The sequence below is a fragment of the Osmerus mordax genome, chromosome 13, assembly GCF_038355195.1.
Source record: "Osmerus mordax isolate fOsmMor3 chromosome 13, fOsmMor3.pri, whole genome shotgun sequence".
NCBI classification, from domain to species: domain Eukaryota; kingdom Metazoa; phylum Chordata; class Actinopteri; order Osmeriformes; family Osmeridae; genus Osmerus; species Osmerus mordax.
Window position 1 is genome coordinate 7,442,009 of NC_090062.1, and position 26,717 is coordinate 7,468,725.

General features: G+C 40.1%; 3 protein-coding genes across 4 annotated transcripts; 2 read left to right on the forward strand and 1 right to left on the reverse strand.

Moving 5' to 3' along the window:
- Positions 1–3,803: 3,803 nt before the first annotated feature.
- On the forward strand, positions 3,804–6,832 carry LOC136955450 (transient receptor potential cation channel subfamily M member 1-like). The gene is made up of 7 exons (XM_067249160.1): positions 3,804–3,842; positions 4,435–4,630; positions 4,855–5,068; positions 5,301–5,425; positions 5,566–5,737; positions 6,242–6,416; positions 6,562–6,832. Exons 2-7 carry the CDS (start codon positions 4,451–4,453, stop codon positions 6,695–6,697), a joined length of 1,002 nt encoding a protein of 333 aa, XP_067105261.1. The 5' UTR covers positions 3,804–3,842; positions 4,435–4,450; the 3' UTR covers positions 6,698–6,832.
- Positions 6,833–8,168: 1,336 nt separating this feature from the next.
- On the forward strand, positions 8,169–16,617 carry LOC136955689 (transient receptor potential cation channel subfamily M member 1-like). The gene is made up of 16 exons (XM_067249421.1): positions 8,169–8,226; positions 8,438–8,538; positions 8,632–8,802; positions 9,215–9,349; positions 10,012–10,152; positions 10,425–10,720; positions 10,874–11,102; positions 11,392–11,523; positions 11,629–11,760; positions 11,957–12,085; positions 12,213–12,464; positions 12,740–12,914; positions 14,115–14,259; positions 14,526–14,728; positions 14,956–15,088; positions 15,354–16,617. The coding sequence occupies exons 1-16, from the start codon at positions 8,169–8,171 to the stop codon at positions 16,615–16,617; spliced, it is 3,696 nt and encodes a 1,231-aa protein (XP_067105522.1).
- Positions 16,618–17,153: 536 nt separating this feature from the next.
- LOC136955454 (ras-related protein Rab-8B) lies at positions 17,154–26,594 on the reverse strand. 2 transcript variants are annotated; one of them, XM_067249164.1, is made up of 8 exons: positions 26,395–26,594; positions 22,221–22,281; positions 21,764–21,824; positions 20,397–20,474; positions 20,038–20,127; positions 19,846–19,911; positions 19,681–19,731; positions 17,154–19,559 (listed from the first exon to the last, which is right to left on the reverse strand). In XM_067249164.1, exons 1-8 carry the CDS (start codon positions 26,516–26,518, stop codon positions 19,467–19,469), a joined length of 624 nt encoding a protein of 207 aa, XP_067105265.1. In that variant the 5' UTR covers positions 26,519–26,594; the 3' UTR covers positions 17,154–19,466. The 2 variants fall into 2 exon arrangements, with proteins under 2 accessions (XP_067105265.1, XP_067105264.1); XM_067249163.1 differs by having other exon boundaries at positions 17,154–19,731.
- Positions 26,595–26,717: the final 123 nt, after the last annotated feature.

Consider the following 26,717-nt stretch of genomic DNA (forward strand, 5'->3'; position numbering starts at 1 on the left):
AAAATTACCACGCAGAGACAAAACAGAGTTGTTGTCTGTTTGTTTGGCTTCCTGTGTTTCTGTGTGTAAAAAATTCCATTCCTTATTTTCTCTGAATTGAAATCAGTCAATCAGTAAAACACTTTTTAAAGGTTAAGACTCGTCATGATTCATACATTAGATTCAGAATCAGTAAGTATGACTATGTTTATGTTTCCCTTGTGTATGTAGAATGGTCATGCAGGATAGTATAACTTAACCCACCAGGCTGGGAAAAGCCCATAAAACATAATTACACACATTTGAGGGATTTTACCGTCATCTCAAATGTATAAAATGAACTCCTAGACTGCATTCAAATACAATAGGGAGTGATCTGAAAATGAGCATTTAAGCGGATACACAGGCAGCCGGCAACAAAACCACATCTGTCTAATGCTTATTTTTCAATTGCTTCTTTTTTCCAAATTGTAATGATTGAAAAAACTAAACATATTGATATCCCCAAAATACATAATGCAACAATTATGTTATATAATGTTTCAAATTCTATTACTTGATTAGAACATAAATTATCCATATTTTGGACCAAGAGAAAGTAAACATGGAGAAAGCTTAAGCAGAAGTATCCCATCAGCCACTGCAGCATTCCTTCCCTCACAGACTTTTAGTCTTACAGACCACCTGATACAATTTGAGGGCTAATCGACGGCATGTCGGCCTCATGTGACTGACTCCCTGCTTTTTCCGGCCCCAAAGAAGACAATCAGGGTCTTTATGGGCTTGGAAAACACACAGCTGTGAAATCACTATCTGGAGAAAATATCTCAGATGCCACCAGTTGCATCTTCGACACACCCTAAGTATTTTGTGCCTTCTATAACTAATTCCTTACAAAGGTCTTCTGCAGAAATCTAAACATGCCTATTTCGATAGCAGTATCTCTCAAACTGCATGGCCGGGTGTTTTTTTTTCAATTCAATTGTACTTTGTCATCTTTAATTAGTGTGTTCACTGGATCCACAAACCTTGTGGTTTCTCATGACATCTGGAACAATGTCTAACGCGTATACCGTGTATTCATTGGTCATACTGATGCTATTTAGGCATTTCCAATTTTTTGTTTCAGTTTGTTAACAAAACTATTTGTTCTTTACAAGTGCTAATAATCTCCTGTCAAAGTCTAAATCCCAAAAACCTCAATCCTATTTACTTCTAATCAAAGAAGTGACCATTGTCTATTGTTCTCTTGAACTCAATAGTCATCACAAAAATATTTTTCCCCCTTATTAAACAAATACTGTGTTAAGTTTGTTATACGTGAATTCCGTTAATTTCTTAAAACAAAAGCTAATCCTATTCAAAGAACCCACGTCTTGCAGCGGCTCAGCTGTTAAAACAAGCTTTAAGTATGGCATATTAGGACTGCTCCTGAATCACAGGGGGGGAGAGTACATGTTATAATCTGCTTGGCTATTTTTCAAAGAATGGCGTTTACTTCACTAGCAACTCTTGGTTCATAAAATAAGTGAAATGATGTTGTTCTTTTTCTTAATGTTAATGACACATGCAGTTACATACTGACAACTTAACTACATGTAAAAGTGGTGTTGTAGCAGCACATGCAATGCTTGTGTGTAGATATACTGCAGTGTAAAAATGCACAACCTCTAGTCAAAATGACCTACGGTCAACATGATTTGACAAAAGATTCATACATCATACAGCATTAAAAAAATATACATTTACGTTCACCAGTTGCCTCAGTCAATTTCCAACAAGAGACCCTTTCAAAATGTTCCAGAGTCCAATTCTCTCAATTATGCAAATAGAGTTCAAGAAGAGCAGTAGGGGGTGTGACATTCTGATATAAAACATTACGGGGCTTTTGTCTTTTTTATTGTTCTCTCTCGTTCTTTCTTCATCTGTTTATACTTCGTCTCCCTCATCTTATCCAAGTATTACATCTAGACAATTATGAGTTGCAATGCCAGAAAGGCAAGATGGTTAGAGGAAAGTTCACCAAAGGAGAGAGATTTGAAATGGAAAGGGGGGTTGTTCTCAAAGTAGATTTGTTGTGCCTCATTCCAGCCAAGGATGAAAATACCCTGTGTGCAAGGAGATGGGTCATGGGACTCCCAAAAGGATTACCTTGAACTGGAGTCATAAGACTTGCTTGAACAAAGAGCCTGCTCACATGCTCATCATATGAACCCAGCTCCATAAAGTGATGTAGTTTCATGTCTTGTAGACTTCATTGGGCTTGGAGGTCTAGTGGGAACAGCTAACTAGTGCTGGGTTCTCACTAGGGTTGAGTTAGACTTGCTGAGTGACTCTTGGTGTGTTCCTGTTGGGTGAACGGTAAGTATTCCAGTGGCTTTTATGATTTTAACTGCATCTTAATACAAACATCTTTTGAATGGAAGGTTTTCTATGTATTACAGGTTGGTGGAATATTGATGTCTGCTTGCATTTGTAAATGAATCGTGAATTGATTTAACTGTGAAACATGCATGATTTAGAAAAAGGTCTAAACCTGAGTTGACTGGTGATCTAATACTGTACTCATGATTGAACAGAGACTGAATGTAACAGGTCTCTTTCAGCATTTTGGGACAGTTGTTTATTGGTGGTCCAATAATGTTTTTGTTTTTTTTTATGAACTATGGATGTTCTGTTGGTAAAGGCAAATGCGATATATTTTAATTCATTGATTATTTTCATCTGATTGAGCGAAAGGTTTTATATCTCCAGTGTTGTGTCCACAATCTCAACAGGTTTTACAAGTTGGCGAGCTGGGACTGGAAGTTGGGTTTTTGCTCAATTTCTCTTCTGCAACAAAGTTTAGATTGCATTTCTCTGATTTTTTTTCTTCTGCTTTACTCTTAAAAAATATTTAAACCATCATTTGTTAAGTTTTTCACTCCAAAAGGGGATGTTTTTAACCTTTTGGATGTCATCATTTTAACCAACTTCATACAAATTCAAATTTGTGTTTTTAAATATTGATATTTGCATTTTGTATATGCATAAATACGGTGGTCAAATTGAAAACACACCATTAAGTCGATGCATATACATTAGTTAAACATACTTTCAATAACTATTTTCTGCAATTGAACAAGAACCTTAAATCAAATTATCATTCATGTCATGTCATTATGTCATTATGTCATTAATAGAAACATGCTGAACAATTGACACAATTATTTGAACATGTGACTAGTATTGGTTAGTTTTTGTGTTAAATATACCATTATCTGGAGTGAATGTATTTCCCAAAGTGCTTTACAATACTTGCCAATGTTCCTGCTGTGGAGTGCATGCTTAATCACTACAGCATAATAACGCTAAGTCATTAAAAGTATCTGGCTGTAAACACCACCCCCTCACACACACACATGTGGTTGCCTTAGAATGGAAGAGGGTTTTTATCCTGCTCTGTACTGCCGCATTTAGGCAGGATTAGGTACAGGCCCCACATAAGAGGATTTAATGCATCCAGAACTAAGAAATTTGGTACTTGTGTAATAGAAAACACCTTTTCTCACAGTAATAAGGGAGGCACATTCTCCAGACAGTATAAAGGGAAAAGAGAACCGATGGCGTTTTTTGTAATTGGAACATTCACTTTAAAAGGTTTGATACATTCCAAAGACAATTATTCGGTTTATGGGACAGAAGAGACATAATCTGAAATGTAACGTGCATTTGTTGTGAAAATATAGACCTGTGTACATTTTAGCATTTTAAAAACAAGGTTTTATATGTCTTTTTTTACGGCAGGCCCAAAAGGCTTGGATTGAAAGGACCTTCCAAAAACGAGAATGTATCCAAATCATTCCCAGCAAAGAGCCGAACAGGTATTTTTTTCTCTTACAATTTTCTCCCTTGCAATTTCTTTTTCAGTCTTGGAATATTTGGTAAGGTGAATAATTGCTTTCACTGACCAAGTACCTCTGTGCTTTTAAACAGCCACGGACTAATAAACCACTCCCCCTTCTCTAGTAACAAATTGTATCAACAACAAGGCATAATGTGGATGAAATCCATCCAAAATGCTGACTATCCTTGGGCTAAAATCTCACCCAAACAAGATAAAAGTAAAATCAGCTTTTTGCAGGCTCAATGCTGCGTGGTGAAAGCAGTAAAAGCTTTTTTCGCTAGAGCATATCATTATCTGTTTTTTACGGATGATACTTAACTTGGTCATTCATCACTGACATTTATTCTGTACGTTACATTTTCCGAGCACAAGCTATTTCTCCTTGACTGAATTACATCTCAAACTGAATTATAAGTAGCTCTTATGTGAATTTAGCTCAAGTGTTGTTGCATTCTTTTCAAACAAACCCCAGACCTCAACTATACATTGTCACCCATTCTGTGTTGGAGAATGGGTTCTTTCTTTTTTTTACACTCCTTCACATTGCATTGCTTATCTGTCGGCCTTAGGTGCAGCTGTGGTCAGATGGTGAACCAGCACGTAGCCATTCTACCTGGAGCCACCAACAAGGCCTCAGAGGAAGGCCACCAGCGGGGGGAGGTCCCTCATGAGCGATGGTCGGTCCTCAAACACTCACTGGCTACACCAACAGATGCCTATGGCATCATTGAGTTTCAGGGGGGAGGCCACGCCAACAAGGCCATGGTAAAGCACAAAAACACCAAATGCCCTTTTCAATTTTAATTATTTATATATGTGTAGATTTATAAGTCTATGTGCAACAGTGTCATAACTTCTGAATGTAGTTACGTAATTGATGTTCAGTTATTATGACAATATCAACATAATACAGAAAATCAAGGGTTCCACTGAAACTTGTCACTTCTGCTTGTTCTGATAGCAATCAGTTTGTCCTGTCTTTTCTGCAGTACATTCGTGTGGCCTACGATTCAAAACCAGACAATTTGCTTCATCTGATGGTGAAAGACTGGCAATTAGAGCTTCCCACGCTTCTCATCTCTGTCCACGGGGGCCTCCAGAACTTTGACTTGCAGCCCAAACTGAAGCAAGTGTTTGGAAAAGGCTTGATTAAGGCTGCAGTTACCACAGGGGCCTGGATCTTTACTGGTGGAGTCAGCACCGGTGCGTAACTAACAGTCAAATAATTATACAACAGAATCTTACTGGTAGTTAAGTAGGTATCTGACAGTTCAAATGGAGTGATGTTCTAACAGAGTAAGAGAGTGATTACATGATGTACAAAAAACATTCACATAACCTTAAAAAAAAAGAAGTAGTGTATTCTTAATAATATGTAATTCAATGAGTCAATAGTAATATTTTCCTTGACAAATACTTTTTCTTTGCATCTCAGGAGTGATCCGCCATGTTGGAGATGCTTTAAAAGACCACTCTTCAAAGTCCAGAGGGAAGGTCTGTGCCATTGGGATCGCACCTTGGGGCATTGTAGAGAACAAGGAGGATCTAATTGGCAGAGATGTAAGTCAAGGGGCACTGACAGGAACATATCAAAGTTTTTCAGCTGCAAAATTAGACTTTACCCATCCCAAATTGATGAAATATGTTATGCAACACCCAAGTTTATCTAGTCATTTGAAAGTTCCCCTCATTCCACACAGGTAACCAGGCCGTACCAAACCATGTCCAACCCTCTCAGCAAGCTATCAGTCTTGAACAGCAGTCATTCACACTTCATTCTGGCAGACAACGGGACATGTGGAAAGTACGGAGCCGAGGTCAGGCTTCGTCGACAATTGGAGAAACACATATCTCTGCAGAAGATCAACACACGTAGGTGACCCACAGGATATTGTTTCAACCATCTGAACAAAAAAACTATCTGGGGTTTGAGTGTCTTCTTGTAGCCTTTGGTGTTGTCTTTGATTTTCAAAAAAGGCTGCATTGACATAAGCAGACAGAAGATGTTCTTCAGCTATGTTATCAACATTAATATTTCCATGCGATTGAAAGGTGGCGTAATCATAGTAATTTAAATGTGCGGTCAAGTTGGATTGTTGGAGCCCGAAATGCCTGAGGATGTGACCCTTATGTGACCTGTGGGTTTCCCTTTGTCATCCTATGCCTGGAGCTAGTGATAAGGCAGGGACCGCAAAGGGATGCTCAGCTGTCACCACTTACTTCAACTTTTCTAGAAATCTGCAAAAGCTTTGCAATACCAGTACACATTAAATAGTACTCTTGCAAGATTGGCCTCCATCATTTTTGGGGGTTGGAACCAACATATGTTTGGTCTGTGCTGTCATAACATGTTTTTGTTTTATCTGGCTTTGCTAGGTCTGGGTCAAGGGGTCCCTTTGGTGTGTCTGATTCTGGAAGGGGGACCCAATGTGATCGCAATCGTGCTGGAGAGCTTGAGGGAGGACCCTCCGGTTCCAGTGGTTGTGTGTGACGGCAGTGGGAGGGCGTCTGACATCATTTCTTTTGCCCACAGATACTCAGAGGAGGATGGGTAAACTGTCTATGTGCTTGTATCTTATGTTCTTATGTGTCATGTTTATTGTTTTCATCATACTGTAGTTTCACCGGGTCAAATTGCAGACACTGTGTCTGGTCCTCGAGGTGGCATTTATTGTCCATGACTGTTCTACCCACAGGTTGGTGAGTGATAATGTGAAAGACCAGCTTCTGGTGACCATCCAGAAGACCTTTAACTACAACCGTAGCCAGGCCCAACAAATCTTCCTCATGGTCATGGAGTGTATGAAGAAAAGAGAACTGGTGAGTCTGTGACTGCATTCAAATGACTAGTGGTAATTTCTGGAAAGTTGAACAGCACTTTTTAAGAATGTGATCTTAGTAATGATTTGACCAAACATTTTAATGGAAATTGATAGACTATTTAAGGTCAATAAATGTTTTGTTTCATGTGCCTATGGTCAATAAAACAACCATTCAATCATGTCATCTTGCACTGTCATTTATGTGTCATTGTCCATCCATCAACCTTCCATCTCTTTCTGAATATTCTAAACTGTCAAAATGTTGTAATACAATACTTAAACATGTTAATACAATACAGTATTATCGCACAGTGGTCATTTGAACTGCAAGTATATATTATGAACATAACCTTAAAATCAAACAAGAAGAACATCAAATCATTCTGCACCATTACCCTTTTGCACTTTTCCTTTCCACTTTACCTTCTCCAGTGTAAGAACCCAGTGAACTGTACTGTATATATCCATACTTCATGAACTTTCCTTGTCTTTCACACAACATATGGACGCCAGAATTCAAGAATCTCTTCTGACATCAATATTCTTCTTAACAGTTATTTTTTATCATTGTCACCCATGTTAGCTGGCAGGGTATAAGTGCAGTGAATAAGCTTTACAGCTTAAATGGGGATTTTCCATTGTTCAACAATCACTGTTCATAACCCTGTGTTTCGCTTAATCTCACAATCCACTGCATCTATTTTTATCAACAGCTGGAGGCCACAAATACCAGTACACAGATTGATTGAAATTCCACTTATAATCAACCTCTGAATTACACGTAGATTCATGTATTATGTATGTATTAATGAAAAATATAACTTTTGAGTTGAACACAAAAGAGGAGAGGTCAAAGGACTTTATTCTGGCCCTGATGAGGGAATTGTAAAACAAGCGTCTAGTGCCAGTGCAGTAGTTTATCATCAATTATTTATGAGGCTCGTATGACTTGCACACTTGTAGTGCCAGCAGTCAGCCACAAAGCTGCATTATATCAGAAACTGTCATGTGACACCACTGCAGTTTCAATACATTGGGAAGTCTGTGGCACCACCAAGAGAGACACTCTTATCAAGTTAAGGGACATTTGCTTGCCCTTCACTGTTTGAGTTTGTGCTGCAGTGTTGGTCAATAACTGGCAAGGGTTGGTTCTGTTGTTCAGGCCACAATGCACAATGTAATACTGACTCCACTTGTCTACTGAGTGGTTATATTGCTCACTGGACAATGGTTTGTCTGACCTATGACATTTTTTCAGTTATAGTATTAGCAAACAATGAAGGTTGATGAGGTAGAGATTTAAATTTTTTATTAATTACGTTATTGGGGACACCTGAAAAACACTGATAACTGTGAGGCATACTCAAAAGAAAATATGAAAAAGCAAAATGATTCCAGCTTCACCCCACAGTATAAACCAATTATGGATTATTGATCCATAAGTCAATTGTTCTATTTCTACGTAGATTACAGTGTTTCGTATGGGCTCAGAAGGACAGCAAGACATTGAGATGTCCATATTGACTGCTTTACTGAAAGGTAAATTGAATTGAACAACATACACTGTACATTTACATAGTACATTGTAGACATTTATAATACAATCCACATGGAAACTGCTGAAAGTAAAAATCACAGAAACATCCAACATTTTGGTAAATAATATAAGATAAATATAAGCTAAATGCAGATAAAGATTGTGTTGTATTGGATGAAAACAACGAAACAGATTTTGTTTTCTTGATTTTAGGCACAAATGCCTCGGCCCCAGACCAGCTGAGTTTGGCCCTGGCCTGGAACAGAGTGGACATCGCTCGCAGTCAGATCTTTGTGTACGGACACCACTGGCCTGTGAGTTCGAAGACCAATAGCTTTGGAATGTATACATATACTCACAGAACACAATTATAGTGACATGACAAATGTTCCTGCTCCCACTTGCAGCCTGTGAGTGCCCTGCCCACCAACGCCCCATCACAGGACCGCCCCAAGAGTCCAGCAGCCGCACCCCGAGGTGGGAAGGGGAATGCCCGTGGCAAGAAGGGCAAAGGTGGCAAGACCAAACCTGAGCCCCCTGTAGAGACTGATCCCAGGAAATTAGAGCTGCTTAACTGGGTAAAATTCCTTCAGAGGCAATAACCCATATAATTGACAATAGGAAACACAAGATGAACATTAAGTGCACTGCCATACAAGGCAATACAACAGGTTAGGCTTAGCTTCTATTGCTACTATCTTTTGTCATACTTTATGAGTACTCTGCTATGATATGAAATCTGTTGAATTATGAAGTTATACTGGTAAGGCATGTTGGATTACACTGGTGAGATCTATTAATTTCAATGCTTCCTTTCAATACTGTGTTCACTGATTCAGAATTAGAGGGTCGGATTCCTGAACCTGCTTCGTCCACTCAATGAATTTATCTGGATGTGACAAAGACAAGTTTGTCAGACAGACATTGCATGCAGTGTTAAGTGATAATCCCCAGAAAGATACATGTTTTGACCCTTTTTCCATCATTTAGGTGAACTCTCTGGAGCAGGCCATGATGGATGCACTTGTGTTGGACAGGGTGGATTTTGTCAAGCTGCTGATTGAGAATGGGGTCAACATTCACCATTTTCTCACCATTCCTCGACTGGAGGAACTGTACAACACGGTGAGCAGTCTTTGAAAACGTTGTTGCAGCTTTCTATAAAACAAAAATTAGAAAGGTACGAATGAAAAGCTTGTTGAAAAAATGTCAAATTACATTGCAGATAACATCCATTAAAGCTTTCACTTTAACCTCAAATTTTTCCTTTTCTATTAAAAAATAAATAAATTGGACCATGGTTTACATTTTACATATTATTATTGTATCGCTTAACCTTTGCATGAAGAGGTTTGGGATCAATCTTAATCTGCTACAGTAAAGTGCACTTAAACTAAAGAGGAACAAAACCGTGCAGTCCAATGTAAATGGAAATATAATATTTGGGTCACCATTTATGTATGAGCTTTCAGTGTGCATTCTATTAAATTGAGTATACTGTATTTCACAGTTTTATATTTAAAATATATGACACTGTTCCATTAAAAGTTTTATTCCTATGTTTTTGTGCATACACCTATCTTTAAAGATATATTTATTCTTGTCCTTTCCAGAGGTTGGGGCCAACAAACACACTCCACTTTGTTGTCAGGGATGTAAAAAAGGTAGTTATTTCCTTCTCTCAACCATTATAATCATTTATGTTGATGAATTTATCTGCTGAATCAAAGGCCAACCCTAAATATTTTAATAATTATTCAATAATCTAATGGACTTTGTTATCGCAGGGAAATCTTCCACCTGATTACCAGATTACCTTGATCGACATTGGTCTGGTCCTGGAGTTCCTCATGGGCGGAGCGTATCGCTGTCACTACACCAGGAAGAGCTTCCGCATCCTTTACAACAACCTATATGGGTTGAAAAGAGTATGGATCTTTTTTTTTCTTCAACAAAACCCCCAAATAAAATTATATCAGTATTTACTGATGTTTTTTTACTTACTTGACTCACATAAATGTATTTCTTTCCGTCTACATTTTCCTACTTTTTCAGCCAAAAGCTTTAAAACTGTTGGGAATGGAGGTTTGTCTTTTGATATTTGTTGAATATTTCTCAGATAAACTGTCAATGGATTTCAGCAAAATTCTAATATATCCGTTAAGGTGTCATATTTGGTATCTACATTTTCCCAAACTAGGATGATGACCCACGTTCAAAGGGCAAGGGCAAGAAAAATAAGAAGAAGAAAGAGGAGGAACTGGACATAGATGTAGATGACCCTGAGGTCAGCCGGTTCCAGTACCCGTTCCATGAACTGATGGTTTGGGCAGTACTGATGAAGCGCCAGAAGATGGCACTCTTCTTATGGCAGAGAGGGGAGGAGGCCATGGCCAAAGCACTAGTCGCTTGTAAGCTTTATAAGGCTATGGCCCACGAGTCTTCACAGAGTGAACTTGTAGATGACATTTTCCAAGACCTGGAAAACAACTCCAAGTGAGTAGTCAATCAAAACATTTGTATCCTCTATTGTGAAGTTCAGGATAAAGGATGTAACGCATGAATTTTAGCACAGCACCAACTGATTAGTGACCACTATTAGATCTAACCTATGAGCTCGGTGAAACATGCTTTGTCATCGATTCCCAGGGAATTCGGCCAGCTTGCCTACGAACTCCTGGACCAATCCTATAAACACGACGAGCAGGTGGCAATGAAGCTTCTGACCTACGAACTGAAAAACTGGAGCAACTCCACCTGTCTGAAGCTGGCGGTGGCTGCCAAACACAGAGACTTTATCGCCCACACCTGCAGCCAGATGCTGCTGACAGACATGTGGATGGGCTGTCTGAGGATGGGAAAGAACCATGGGTTGAGGGTGTGTGGTGTTCTAGTATTGCCACGCCGGGGGGTTAATCACATGGGATGAGATGTAGACGGGATGAGATCTCTCAAATACCAGTTTGGCTGCATATTCTTTACCATACTTTTTGTTTGACTTATGCAGTTTGTTTGAGAGTTTGACTGACTCATGCAATGGATATATTGGAGTTGTAGAATACATTATAACAAACAGACAACAAACAGATTGGTTCTAAAGGCTATACTGCACTATCACATTTTAAGGTCTCAAGTGTCAAAAAACGCTCTCATTCATTGGTCCTCAGGTCATTTTTGGAATTGTTTTTCCACCATCGATTCTACTGTTGGATTTCCGCCTTGGAGATGAAGCCACGTATCACGCCTCATCAGAAAATGAAGATGCTAAGGAGAAAGATGATGACAACAAATCCAGCAGGGTATTTGTGAATGGCAATCCACCACATGGTAGCTGTAATTATTTATTTTGTGTGTACTGTGTTCCAATATGTAGCCTGATAAACAGATGTTGTCCGTGATCTTAGGATGTCAACACTGATGCAATATCCAAGAAGGGGGATGAAGAGGAAGGCCATAAGAAGCAGAGGAGAGTTCCAATTGGAAGGAAGATTTATGACTTCTACAACACCCCGTTCACCAAGTTCTGGTTCAACACTGCAAGTACTCTTTCGTTATTATGAAAAAGAAAATACCTGACACATTGACCCCTCAGAGTGTAGTTTAGTACAAGTATACTAAATATGCAAAAGGTCAGATGTTCTTCAATGTTCCTCATTCTGTTGACTTTCCTTGACAAGATAATGGCTGTTTTCAAGATGCCTGTTTCTGACCTTGATATTGTTTGATATACAGATCACCTACTTTGGATACCTCATGTTATACAACTACATCATCTTGGTGAAGATGGAACGCTGGCCATCCTTGCAAGAGGGTATCGTTATCTCTTACATCATCACTCTGGGACTGGAAAAAGTCAGGCAGGTAAAGTTGCAAATGGCCGATTCTGATACAAAGTTTAAATTGTTTTTCAGACAAGAACTACACTAGATGTGTGCACAGGACATTGCATTCCTGGCTCAGAACCTCTGACCTTTCTCTTGTCCCCTAGATCCTGATGTCTGAGCCGGGTAAGCTAAAGCAGAAGATCAACGTGTGGCTGGAGGAGTACTGGAATATAACAGACCTGGTAGCCATCTCTGTGTTCCTTCTGGGCCTTATGTTGCGATTGCAGCACGAGCCCTACATGGGTTGGGGCCGGGTCATTTACTGCATTGACATCATCTTCTGGTACATCCGCGTTCTGGACATCTTTGGGGTCAACAAGTACCTGGGACCATATGTCATGATGATTGGGAAAATGGTAAGATCAAGACATGGATTTGACTGTTCAACCTTTTTTTCATTGAACATTTGCTCAGCTTAGCTGCCCCAGTTCATCTTCTCTGGTTCCACTTCCCCAGTTCAGGTGTAATTTTTTATTAACCTGAGACACAAAACATGAATGTTATGTTAATAATCAAAAACTCAAGGGTTAGTTCAATTACTTTTTTGGAAATTCAGTGAAGTAGAATATCCATATCTCTGGTGGTCACATCCGAGACTGATATCATGGGCGTTCATCTTCCTGTCTTCCAGATGATTGACATGCTATACTTTGTGGTGATTATGCTGGTGGTGCTCATGAGCTTTGGCGTGGCACGGCAGGCCATCCTTCACCCTGACGAGGAGCCTACCTGGCGCCTGGCCCGGAACATCTTCTACATGCCCTACTGGATGATCTATGGAGAAGTGTTTGCGGACTCGATAGACCGTAAGACTAGAATTCATAGTAAGATTCTGTTTCCTGTTTCATGGGCGGATGATCAGTTGTACTTTAATCTCCATGATTGCCCTTTCACCCCATAAACCTTTCAGTCTTAATCTCTTTGCCTCTCCAGCCCCAGTTTCACTGTTACTGTTTCCTTACTATTACTGTGATTGCATTGTGTGTGTTTGTTTGTGGTCCTTTGCTCCCTCTGCTGGTACATTCACTATTCCTCTATGAATATGTTGCTTATGGAAATGTCAAACAGCAAATTACTTAATACTTTCACCAAAGATATTTGCTATTAAGAGGTCTCCAATGATGAATAGATTGTGTGTTGCAACAGCTGACAGGGAAACGTGGTCAAAATATTCATTTTAAAATCCATAACATCCAATGGAAGCATTAAGCTCAATCCTTTGGACTCCATTTACACAGTGCACTAATCAATTACATAACTACTTCAGAGATTGTGTGTGCATACACAGCACACACTACTGACAGAATTATCATCAACATTAATTCCATAACCAAAAGTGTTTTTTAATTATGTAAAATGTGTCAGCCTTTTATCATGATCATCTGCCTGCTAGAAGTACTATAATTAAATTGTTCTATTGCACTATGCCTAGAGGAAGACAGCACAAAAGTAGAATCTCTTACTGATTAAAGCTTTCATTCAAAAACATTTACATGGATGAAGCACCACAGAATAAACATAATCTACTGATCCAAATCTACTGATCCACTGATCCAGACAGCAGTTAAAATAAGGATCCTTTGTGTGGTCCAAATTTGTTTTGGTGCACACAAATCTGAAAATAATATTGACAAGTGGAAGGTCAATTCCTTTTCTATTTTAATTTCACTTAAAGCAGACACATGTATGAAGCAGTGATGCATCGTGCTCCTCCTGGCAGAATGATGATTGGTTGATTGCCTGGTTGTTGTTGTACTATTCTCTTTCTCTACTTTTTGCCTTTGCTTTTCTTTCTCTTGCTTGCATCACTGATTGCTAGTCTATGCAATGGAAATCAACCGTGAGTAACATTTCCTTGCCCTCCTCCACCATTGTTATTTTCTATAATGCCCATAAATAATTACATATTTACCTGTATGAGAGCAAGAGCAAAATCTACTTATATTCCGATAAAGTTACCAATAAATCGATACAAAACACATTGAAACTCAACCTCTTTTGCCCAGCACCATGTGGTGACAACTTGTATGATGAGGACGGAAAAAAACTGCCACCTTGTATCCCCGGTGCCTGGCTAACTCCTGCCATCATGGCCTGCTATTTATTGGTGGCCAACATCCTGCTAGTCAACCTTCTTATCGCTGTCTTCAAGTAAGTTGGGACAATGGTAGACTGAATACTGCACCGAAGGAAAGCATGAACACTTGCAATTTCTATTTTTTCAGAGGACTTGTCCTGCTTGTATGCTGTAATTTTGTCTACTGTAAAGTATAAAAGACATGGTCCTGTTGGTTATTATTTTCACAAAATGTTTATAATTGTCAGATATACAGGTTCTACAACAGTTAATTTTTCTGGGGAACCCAGAAAAGTTGTATTGAAGTGACCGGTCAACTGCATCCTCCTTCTTTTGACAGCAACACCTTCTTTGAGGTGAAGTCCATCTCCAACCAGGTGTGGAAGTTCCAGCGCTACCAGCTGATCATGACCTTCCATGACCGGCCAATCCTGCCTCCCCCCCTCATTATTTTCAGCCACATCTACATCCTCCTCAAACGCATCTGCTGCCGTTGCAAGAGAAGACAGGAGGGAGAGCAAGATGAAAGAGACAGAGGCCTCCGTGAGTGCTGTGGCCATCGTATTATTGTCGCAACAACAGCTCTGTAACTTAACAAACAATGGTAGCACTGTTAACAAATGAATGTCTCAGACTTAAAGTATACATAAAACTATCATGAAAGATGAATGGGCTTTAATTAGGTATTTGTATGTATGTGTGTTGTGTTACGAGAAGATAAGGTGGGACACTGCTACTCTATTGTTCAAGTTGATATTTGCCTTCAACAGAGCTTGTGCTGAACTCAGAGGAGCTTAAGAGCCTGTATGAGTTTGAGGAGCAGTGTGTGGAAGAGTACTTCCGCGAGAAGGAGGATGAGGAACAGTCATCTAACAACGAACGCATTCGAGTCACATCTCAGAGGTAAAGTCAACGGTTGAATACAAACTCTTAATTTCATGGTCATGTAGAACAGACTTGGTTCAAATATGTGGAGTGCTTGGTTTAGTCATAGTAATGCTCCTCTCTTCAATTAAGGTTTTCTTGAATCAAATAAACATCCCAAACTTTAAAATACTTGTAATTGATCCAAACCTGATGTTGTACTGGGATACTGAGACAAACCTAACGTGTACTGCTCTTCAGCAGGTTAACACCGACGTGACTGTGCTCTCCTGTCTATTCTCAGGGTGGAGAACATGTCCATGCGCCTGGAAGAGGTGAACGAGAGAGAGCACTCCATGAAGGCCTCCCTGCAGACGGTGGACCTTCGACTGGCCCAGCTGGAGGAGTTCTCTGGCCGCATGATGAATGCCCTGGAGAAGCTGGCCGGGGTGGACCGCGCTGACCTAGTCCGGACACGATCCGGGGGCTCAACTGTCGGTGAACCAAACGCCCTACTTCGACACAGCAGCATCAACAGCGCAGACGGTTACAGCATCTATCGCTACCACCTGGACAACAGCGATGATCGGCATTCTGAATATGGAGACAAGGAGTCCGGAGAAAAACGAAGCCAGAGTCCAGAGGGGAAGGGGAGTTTTCACGATTTGAGTCCTGCTTCGAATGGTAATACTACAGTCAGAGAGTATGGGGCAATGCTGGATGTGATAGTCCCTCAGGACAGGAGACGATCCATCTCCAGTGTGGACATCCTGATCTCACCATGTGATGCAGAGAAACAGGAGAGCCCAGCACCTGCTCTTGTAGAACCTCCACCAAAGCCCAGCACGGAGTTGATGGATGCTGCCCTGAAGAAAGCCGGGGTGTCCATGGAGAAGATCAAATTGGAAGCGGCCATTTCGTATCCCCTGGAAAGGGCAAAGACTCTGCAATACTGTCCCTCGGAGACCCTCAGCAATTCTCCGTCCTCCAGCCGAAGATCCATGAGTAGCATGATGTTTACACCTGCAGAAGGTTCCGAGGGAGCAAGGACTAAGTGGGCCATGGACTACAACAGCTCCACTACAGATCAGGCGATTAAGTCCCCTATCATGGGTGACTGGGCATCCAAGTTTGAGTACAAAGTTCACCCATGTCCATTTGGCCACTCTCCCATGGTATCGATAGTGAGTTCCAATGAAATACCACCCCCCTCTAGACAAACTACAGGGAGAATACCAGTAAATGAAAGAGTGTTAGCAAATACACAAGAGCCAGAGACTGTCGAGAGCAAGCAAGATGGAGGGGAGGAAGGCCAAGAGGCCAAGGAGAACAAGGAGGGGAAGGAGGCCAAGGATACTGATCATCTGCTAGTGGCAGAAGACAGGTTGTATCCATCTCTCAGGTCAAAGAGCTTGAACACCAACCCCAGAAAAGCTAAGGTTAGAGGGAACAGTCTGGAGAAGCCCAGGGCAGCAAGCAGTGTCAGGGACCTGGCATTAGCTTTTGCAAGATCCGGGAAAAAAGATTGGGAAGACTCTAAGGACACCAATCAAGATAAAGACTGTTGATACTGTCTAGTGGACATGTTGTCGTGTAATGTTGAGTGATATATTATTATGTTAATTATAAAGGGAAAGTTAATCTTACATATCATAATGCACAAACTCAAACCTATAGTAGCTAGAGATCAGATATTTTGGGATAAGTATGGGGATGGTGAACACATGAAATTAAATCAACAAATCAGAATACTTAATATTCTTAATTTACATTTGTTAATGACTTTTGATTAATCCACCGAAAGTCATCAATCAATGCAAGTGTATTTGGAGGCATAAGTGCATTTTGACATGTTTTTGATGTGTTTGGGGAATAAAGGGAAAGTATAGCTACCTCTGTGTAATGCAGATTTAGTTCTGAAATTATTATACCATCCAATGATTAATTGATTAGTGAAAAAACATGTTCATATGATGTAAATATAAAGCATCCACGAAAAGCTAATGAACAAGCACACATTTGCAACAATAAACATAACCTATAGACATTAAGTGCAAAGATAGCGAAAACACAATGAATAAAAACAAAGTTATTTATTCTTTAAACAATGTCAGTTCACACTGCAATTAGATTGATATGTTACAGAATGGACAAAAGGTCAAGGAAGACAAGTTAAAAGCTCCGTACAAGTATGCAGATGAGGAATGAGCTCGCTTGAATGTGTCTTTCAGATTTGACTGTAAGGGTATCAAAGCACTAGTTAGCTTTCATTGTTACACTGTTATAAAAATTCTTCATATTTCTGTATGTTTATTCATTCAAAAATGTTATTTGATGGTCCCGAAATGATAAATGTTTGTTTTTTATAACTGCATGACGAGAACAGGTCTAATAATAATAAACACATAGGCCAATGTAACTCAAGCGTTCAAATGTCCTTCAATAAAATGTTTCAGCAGTGTCAAAACACACCATCTGAAAATGTGTAGAAATAACTTGACAGTATTTTTCCTACTGTCAGACAATCCACTGATTTAAACTTGAATTTATTACAACTCTGAGGCACATGTATGATAAAAAGGGAATGATGATGTACTGATAGCAGTATGAATAGTCATCATTTTAAAAGAAAACTTCAGAAAGTTTTGAAAAAGGTTTTACATGGTAGAATAGTTACACTCATGAACTTTACGTCACATAAATGTGATAGCATGTTAAAAAATGAAAAATGAAAATTAACTATCCTTGATAACTGGCAATGGACACATAATCTGTATTTGTAAAAAGCACCTTGTATCAGACACAACATACACACTGACATTGGTCAGTACACACAGCACAAAGATAAAGTAATACTGCTGCAGTGGTTTTGTAAACAATTGTTTAACAATTTTTTTAAGGAATAAAAGAAGAAGATTTTAAGAGTGATCAAATACTATCATAATAGGAACAGTAAAAAAATCTCACCAACTTATTTCTGCAATCAATGCGCAAATATAAGCATGCATTAAGTGGTTTTCCTATGGTTCACAAGTACTTTAAGAGTAAAATGTGAGTCCAAAGTTTTACAGAATATAATACAAAAATATAATACCATAGTTAAGATAACAAATTTTGCATTAAACACATAACAGTTCACTACAGAGGTTTACACACGCTGCTCCTTCAATATCTGCTACAAAAGTTATTGTTTTTTTGTTTCAGGACTGTTGACTTAAAAACAGTACTCAACCCTTTTAGCAAGGCCATTTTCAGTGAATGGAATGCTGAAGATCCAACACAAAAACATTCAAGGCTTTTAAAGACACTTAAGTATTGGATATCGCTACGTCAAACTCTGAAATCACAGGTGTTAAATAGACATTGGCTTTGGTCAAAGATTTACAGTCTAATCAGTCTTCGATACAGAGGGCTGTGGTCAGGGAAGACTTTCTATGTAGTATTGCACATTATGGAAATAAACATATTTGTTCTACAGTGTAATATAGAGCCTGTCCTAATACAGTGCAGTGATTGAGGGGAAAAGGTAGCAATAATTACAATAATGATCCTACAGTCAAAACGACATGAAACCTTAGTCAAAGTGCAAAATAACCTCTTTCAACCCTCACTGTATTGTCAGAAGTGGTAAAAATCAGTTTCTGCTCCACACCAATCCCCTCCGAAATGTGGACGCTCTCTATAAAACATTCCAAGCATCCAGGGACTTCACAATGATGTTAGAAAATTATCAATGCAAGGATAGATGTACAATGCATGTCAACGTGTTCAACACCATGAGATGCAATCAGCTTTGGTCAATTAAAAAGGGACTTCCTATCAAGTCATGCTACCAAGTTTTTTTTCACAGGCATTCTTCAGTCATGATTTGTGATTTTCCTCTTCAGAGGCAGGCAGATGAAATACAAAGCAACTTGACCGACCCTCTGGGGCCGATCTTCACAATTTTTTTTTAATTGCACTGTGCAAAAACTTAAGTAGGGGAGGCAGCTTTAGATAAATAGAAAAGTAAATCAACACAAATGGGTATTCCAAGTGGGTATTCCCAATGGGTATCCCAAATGGGTATTCGAAAATAGTGGAAGGGGACATTAACTGTCAGTCATAGCTGGAGGACTGGAGACTTAACAACTGTTAAGTCTAAGGAAGGGCGGTTGAGCATGGGGAGGGGGAACAGAGTAAATGATGATGAGCATTCCTTTTCTTTAGTTTTTGTTGTATATTTTCTCAAAAAGAGATGTTTCTTCAAGAGAGTGTGGGGGCTGCAAAACATTCAGCTTCTCAGCAGCAATAGAAGAGCAGCAACCAGGAGATTAGCCCTGCCCAGGCCCACTGAGCGTGTGTTTATGTGCTCATGTATGTGTGTGGAAAGAGGAGGAGCAGGTGGAGGCTGTGATAGTGTGTGGAGTTTGTGCAACTAGAGTAGCGAACACCTAAAGAAGCTGCTCTTCTTAGACCGGTTCTCTGTGATCTTGACGGGTCCACCCCCTCCTGAAGGATTTGTGTCATTCTGGAAAAAAGAGACAGTGACATGAAATGTGAAGTGGACAAAAACTATTATTATTATTTATACTTCTGAACTTGTCTGAAAAGGGTTGTAAAGAGGCTCGTAAACAGGGTCGTAAACATACAATTTTTCGGTTGAGTCTTGTCATTATGTCTCTGCCGAGGGTAAAGAAGGCCTGTTCCAATAAAACACAAAGACACTGGTCAAAGTGTATGGCTTGCACAATAAACTACAAATTGTTCTTTCTATACAAACACAGGACTACAAGATGATGAACAGTCGAACTCACCTCTTCCACATTTATGCTGGATTTTGCACTGGTTTCTAAAAACTTGATCCCATAGTCAATTGCCAACTGTGTAGATTGAGTCATATGTTAAGACCAAACGATCATAATCGTCAACCGAAATATTTTTGAATGGTCATCAACCAAACTACGAGACACTGCAAAAGAAAATGTGCCACAATGAACCTTGCGTACCTTCTCTCCTCTCTCTTTGGACACCTGCCTCTTGTCATTCATGTCACATTTGTTCCCCAGAATCATTCTCTCCACATCTGAAGAAGCATGCTAAGAGGGGAACAGAGAGAACCATTACGTACATGTCTCTGATAAAGACTAGCACATCTTTCACCTGAATCCCCCCCCAGAGAAATGTTCAATGACCGCCTTTTTGTTTAGGTTCATTTGAAACCGAGATTCAAAGGTGCTTAGATGCAATACCCAAATCTTTCAGAAGATGACAACATAGTATAAAGAAATTAAACTTTTTGTGGGTCCTCTCGAGGATCATTGCAACTGCTCCACAGTGGTGATTTAGCCTTGCTAATTAGCTTTACCTCCTCTATGTTACGGATCCAATTCTTGATGTTCTCGAATGACTTGTCATTGGTGATGTCATACACCAGCATTATGCCCTGCAGGACAAAGGAAAGGAAGTGATGTCAGCGGAAGTGACACACATTGGGGTATGAACAGGAAAAGCCCAACCTTTCAGCCTTCAAACCATGACCCAGTAAGGATGTCTGTGCTGTTCCGGTGCTATATGTCTTTAAACTTGTCAAGTCCCACGATGGCAAAACAAGACCATTTATGAAGCCCAAAATTTATATAATCTAACACAAGTCCCCAACACAACTCAGGGAGCATTTCAGAACCTTTCAGGAATGAAACGCAGGGAATTAGATTACATGTCTGTTCTCTGTTTGTAGAACACAACAATGGTTAAACTGACCACAGAATAAACGAAGTGAAAAGGCCCAGCTGGGAGGCGTACCAGAGAGAGGCCAAGCGCAGTAGGATTGAGAGGGTGTGACCAACATGAAGGAACAATATGCACAGCCCCGACAGGAACAACACTATCAACTGGGGGGATTTCTTGGTCGAGTATCTTGCAGTGAAGGGGATGAGGGCGGGAACTCCACAGTCACGTGTGTTTCTTCACTCAGAACATGTGTTTCATATATATACAATGAGCTCATGATCACCAACAACGCTTTACAGCACTAAAAATGACTTTTGCTCTTCAAATACCTGAGAGGGAGATAGGAATTGAGGGTGAATGGCTTATCTGTTATTGCCTCTGTTGATAGAGAAATAAGTTAGGACTGTGAGCTTGTGATACCAAGGTAACATATTGAGAGGAACAGAAAACCGAGGGGTGTTAGCTTTCTAAACACATCACTCTGATCCAACCTTTTAGCAGTCCCTCGTCTGGACTATGTTTTGTGACCTTTGTCTGTATATGTTCTCTGTGAAAATGCCAGAAGCTAAAAGGTCTCTATAACTTTCAACGCAACACATACTGTAAGTCTTTATCTATTGACTGGGCTTAGAACAAGCATTTTAGATCTTCATTTGTGTTAAGTGTAGACTAGACGAAGAAACCTACTTAATAATAATAATAATAATAATAAGACTTTACTTATATGGCACATTTCATACAAGAATTGCAGCTCAAAGTGCTTTTCATAAAATCAGTAAATAATTAATAATTAATCTCACTAGTCATGGAACACGCACACATGTGGAGGGACACACACATGACAGAACATCCACCGGAGAATAGTTGGACTATGTTTGACTCAATACCAATCTGAGTCAGGTTAGGTCCCGTTGTCTGATAGGGCTCATCTAAAAACCAGACCTAAAAGGTTGCTTCAATGATACTGTGTCCAATGAGTGAATAGGAGGGGTGGGGTCTTACCATCGCTCCTCTGTAATAGGCTGTTGTGATGGTCCTGAACCTCTCCTGGCCAGCTGTGTCCCTGTGTGAGAAGAGAGTGTATAAGAAGGGTGAAACACAATGCTTGGAACAGACATTGACAGGGATATTTTGCATTTTTGAATTTGCCAATGATAAGTAGGTCAAGAGAATGTACACAAATTTGCAAGAGCGCAAATGCAGACAAGCACACAGCCAAAACTCATGTACACACCCAAACCCCCCCCACAAAGACACACTTAATCTACATCATCATCAACCTAACTACACAAACAATCACTGTACTGTGTTATGTATCAGATTTACTTAACGCTGCTGGCAAATGATTCAACTAGTACTGGTTATGTGGTCTGGATGGCTACTGTAACAGAATGTATACTGTACATACAAATTATATCAGTCAATGGTCTTTGCGAGAAAGATTATAAAGACATTTTACCATATCTGAAGCTTGATTTTTTTCCCATCCAACTCAATTGTCCTGATTTTGAAGTCAATACCTGTAATGGAATGAAGGAAAGTTATGAATCAATATGAATCAATCGATATGTGAATTAAGAACAAGAAGTCTAAGTCATCTAAAAACGAGTGCTAAAACAACACTACATATATCCAATACTAACTGTCTCAGTCAAAGGCACCTGGGTTAGCTTAATCAGCCTAATAAAACAATGTTATTTTCTCACATTTCACCCTGATCTCTTGCCTCCTGTGCATCAATGTCAATTGTTTTGGTGCATTTTGGTTCAGAAGCACAAACACATAGCACACCAGTACCTCAATCTGGTTGCCTCAGATAAAACAGTTCAGACCTAATTTAAGCACAGGGATGTTACGTCAAAGTCTTTCCAATCCACAATGTTGGAAAGGATAAGAAGTGGGTAGAACAAGTGTGATTGGGTCACACAACTTTTGGAGTCATTCAGAGCTCAGGGGGATCCCTTGCGGGGAAAGTCTAAAATCAGGCTTAAAGGTCCGCGTGCCTGAGGGAGGCCCACTGTGCCAGGCTCATATAACACACTGCCCAGCTCCATTACACACCAACACATCACCAGTGTGGCCTTTAGGGTATGCATACTCACGTATAGCAATGTGTAATGAATGCACACACACACCTTAGTAAGTTCTATATTTTTCTTACTTCTGACAAAACTACAGGTGGGGGACAGGACATGAGAGCACGTCCACTGATGTCAGTTGATAGTCATGCCAATGCAGCAACAGGCAGGCCAGGGTGTCCACCCTAACCTCCAAGTGCTCAAGTGAATGCTGTTAGCTTGGTGATGATCTCTCCTGGTTCTCCCGGCACAGAGAGCATGCAGGGCTGTCAGGCATCCTCAACCCCTCTGACACCCACTGGCCCCAAAACTGACATGGCTAAATAAAGCAGGAACCCTGGCCCTGGCCTGGACAGCTGTCTGCTTCATGAGAGATCTCCACTAACAATGGCCATATTGGTGAGAGTGGGACAGTCAGCGAAAGAGAGAGAATGAGAAGCTATTGCTTGCAAATAAAATTTGGTAGCATCTTGCCAATTACTCCAAAGCACTATTAGCACTATTGCTCTGCGTTTGGCTAACCCTCGTACATTTCAATGTCTTACAGAAAAGAGCCGCCATTAAAATAGACCATGGGAAAGGACAGAGCATGTCATTGGTGGGTAACCTGAGAGGACCCTTGTCAATTATCAGTCGAAGGCTGGAACAAGTGTCCATATTAAAGCATAATGAGATGGTCCTGTGGCTTCCGGTGCTGCATGACAAATAGAGGTCAAAGCAGCTCTGACAGGAAGTAGTGGGCTGCAGCAAAAACTGGTTAAAAAACATGTAATTAACAACAATGTCTTCACTTCAGATCATCTGTGATAATTATTGAATTCCAATCCAAACTGCATTATGTATACTATCTAATAATGAGCATGGGTCTTGGCCCAAATTAGGCTTGACAAACCTACAGAATAGCTGTGCTATTAGCCTACAGTAGGTTTTGAAACACTCCTCACAACACCAAATGTATCAAACTTCCTCTCCTGCACCAACAGAAAAATCCATCTTCCAAGAGGATGAAGACTAGCTAGCTTTGTTTCAACCTCACCAATCAGTCATCCTAAACTCATATTAGGGGAGTAAAAGTCCCGTCAAGGATGGGACGAATTGTCATCTGCCCATCTTCCTTTCAGAACAAGCAACAACAGCAAAAAAAACAACAATGAGGAGAATTCACTATTTAGAAACAACTCCACAGCGGGTGAATTCCAATGGCTGTGATTCAATTTCCGTTCTTTTGCGAGGGGCTTGGCTGGAGCATTCCACCAGGGAGAAAGACAGAGTGTCCATGCAGTGTTGGTGGGTGGTTCTGATTCCACAGCATGGGGTGGGGGGGGGGGGGGGGGGGTTACTGGCGGTCAGAGCTTCTCTCTTCCCTCCCTCCACCCTCAGTCACTGTCCAGGAAGAAGAACCTGGTTGGTGGTGGTCATTAGGGAAGCTTGCAGCGGAGCCGGCCCCAAGGTCACTAACCTCTCCTCTCAGGGTTTTATACAAAGAGGAAGGGATGTGACAGACCGGCTGGTAGCTCCCCAACAGGCGGAAGAATGTGGGATAAGCACACAGTGACACACAGACCCACACAGGCTGCACAAACACACGTTGTTGCTCGTTCACATACACTAACACTTATACACACACACACACACACACTGATGGCCTAGCCTATACAACTATGCAAACACACTCACACAGCCTACACATAACGGACACACACACATAAAGCCCAACCCTGAACACAACAGCTGGTCAGCTGACACTCACGAGACTCAAAGCAGATTTCTGACAGTACAGCTTCTGTTTCCACAGACCATTGTTGGACGGACTTGAATCGTGGGAGATCATTAGATATTCACCCTCTTAGTCATACAACGTTCCCAATACTCATGCTGTACAGTGCCATTTTGAACAGCACAGCTGTCCAGTTGAACATTTGTGACACTTTTGAATAGGATGGGATCATTATGGTTGTTGTAGCAGCTGGTTTAGTGGAGAGGTGGGAGGAAGGGTTTGCCTAACAGCTATCCAGTAGCTTAATAGTTTATCTCCAACTGGAGCCTCCATCTCATCCTGAGGATATAGGACTTACTTAGCAACGAGAATGTTTTCGGTGTGATAAGATTTTTTTTCCTTAGTAAGAAGCACATCAACGCTGATTAGGAGATTACACATTAATGTCTCTGGGTCAAATCAGTGAATAGAGAAAGTCACCCACCCTAGAAACGTAGGCTATACCAATACTTCAATTTATTATGTCAACAATTGTCATAGCATGCCAATTTGGGTTGAAGTGAAACTAAATGTGTGTCTGAGCAACTTTAACCACAGGAACCACCTAAACAGACATCACATTTACATGTGCATGTGCTGTACCTGTGGTTAGCTTATACTGTGGCACAGGGCTAGAGCAAGCCTCTATCTTCATATAACATTGTCATCCTGTTGAAAGAAAGAGCCTCTTCACACTTCCTGTTTCAGGAAGACTAAAGACATAGAAACCTGAAAAAACTCAACCACCTGTCTACTCTGACGCAGAGGAAAGTCTACAAGTCTGAGTTAAATCATGAGCTAAATCTGACTTTACATTAGTCAACTTCTTTGGAGGTAGAATATTGAACCCTTGTTTCACTAAAGGAGTCTGTTTTACAATGAATGCGGTGATCAACTGTAATCACATTTTAGCTTTGTCTTTTTAAGATGATGATTTACCAAATCAATAGATGTTAGTTTCGAGTGAACTTTGTGTTCTTGGGTTACAAAGATTAACTTTCTGACAGACTTCAATAACCTGCTTTTATGATAGATGTATAAGCTCACAAGTGAACAATGCAGTGAAGTAAAGTCATGGGAACAAAAAATAAAAAAAATAAAAGGGAAAGGCAGTTTTACTAAAATCAACACAAGTAACCAACACCTTCCTGCCATTCTAGTAAAAATAATTATTTAAACTAGCCCACTTTTTAACCTGGATTCTAATGTGAGAATACATTGGTTTTGTCCAATAATGCACATGAAACAAAGTGACATAGTTATCTTTTTTGCCTAATTTCCTTCAAATTAATGCAGGCTGCATATTTTATCTTCAAGAAGGCTTAACTGAACAATGGAATGTTTCTTATTTTCCTCGTAACTAGGTCTAATTTCCCTTTACCTTTATTTGAAATTCTAACACTCAATTGTATGAAACCCAACTTTGATGTCAGTAAGAAGAAACAATCAAATGTGCATTATTTCTACCAGGGCTCTGCCCACAAGTCTACCTGTAGTACACATCCAACAGGTAAGGATAAGCTACATGACAATAACTGGTTGTTTCCGTTTTGCACGTTGCTAGACGAAACATCACCTCTGACTTAAATTCATGAAATTCATTCTGACAACTCGTGCTTATTCTGCAGACAGGCGAGGGCCTCGTTCCTCATACTATTTTAACGTGCACACAATGGTCAAAAGACAACGTAAGACAAAACACTCAGCTGTCCGTTAGCTTGCTTCCCATTGTTCATCACCGTTATGTAAGTAACAGAACTCCATTTTAAATTAATATGAATAAATGACAGAAAACTGACCTATTGTTGATATGAAGGTAGTGTTGAATGCATCTTCGCTGAATCTAAACAGGAGACATGTCTTTCCAACTCCACTGTCTCCAATTAGTAACAGTTTAAAAAGATAATCATATGTTTTTGCCATATCCTCTTTCGCTTCAATCCCTTTGATTTGACTGTCTCTAACGAAACTGGACACTTTTGGTCCAGCTAGCTACACCTCTTTGATACACTGTAACCATACAGTAAAGAGGAAACAGGGAAATGTGAGTTTAATGACGTCAACACATAAGAGGCGGGCGCATCCTTGTCATCTGGGTTGCCAGATTTTTTTTAACGTTTCT

Coding starts and splice junctions, on each gene's coding strand:
- LOC136955454 (XM_067249163.1), bottom strand. CDS start 26,518: ATGGCAAAAACATATGATTATCTTTTTAAACTGTTACTAATTGGAGAC. Junction 22,282..26,394: donor TACCTTCATATCAACAATAG/GTCAGTTTTCTG, acceptor ATTCCATTACAG/GTATTGACTTCAAAATCAGG. Junction 19,732..19,845: donor CCAGCATAAATGTGGAAGAG/GTGAGTTCGACT, acceptor TTATTGGAACAG/GCCTTCTTTACCCTCGGCAG.
- LOC136955689 (XM_067249421.1), top strand. CDS start 8,169: ATGGGCTCAGAAGGACAGCAAGACATTGAGATGTCCATATTGACTGCT. Junction 8,539..8,631: donor TGTACGGACACCACTGGCCT/GTGAGTTCGAAG, acceptor TCCCACTTGCAG/CCTGTGAGTGCCCTGCCCAC. Junction 14,260..14,525: donor CTTCTTATCGCTGTCTTCAA/GTAAGTTGGGAC, acceptor TTCTTTTGACAG/CAACACCTTCTTTGAGGTGA.
- LOC136955450 (XM_067249160.1), top strand. CDS start 4,451: ATGGTGAACCAGCACGTAGCCATTCTACCTGGAGCCACCAACAAGGCC. Junction 5,069..5,300: donor TACTGGTGGAGTCAGCACCG/GTGCGTAACTAA, acceptor TTTGCATCTCAG/GAGTGATCCGCCATGTTGGA. Junction 6,417..6,561: donor AGATACTCAGAGGAGGATGG/GTAAACTGTCTA, acceptor TTCTACCCACAG/GTTGGTGAGTGATAATGTGA.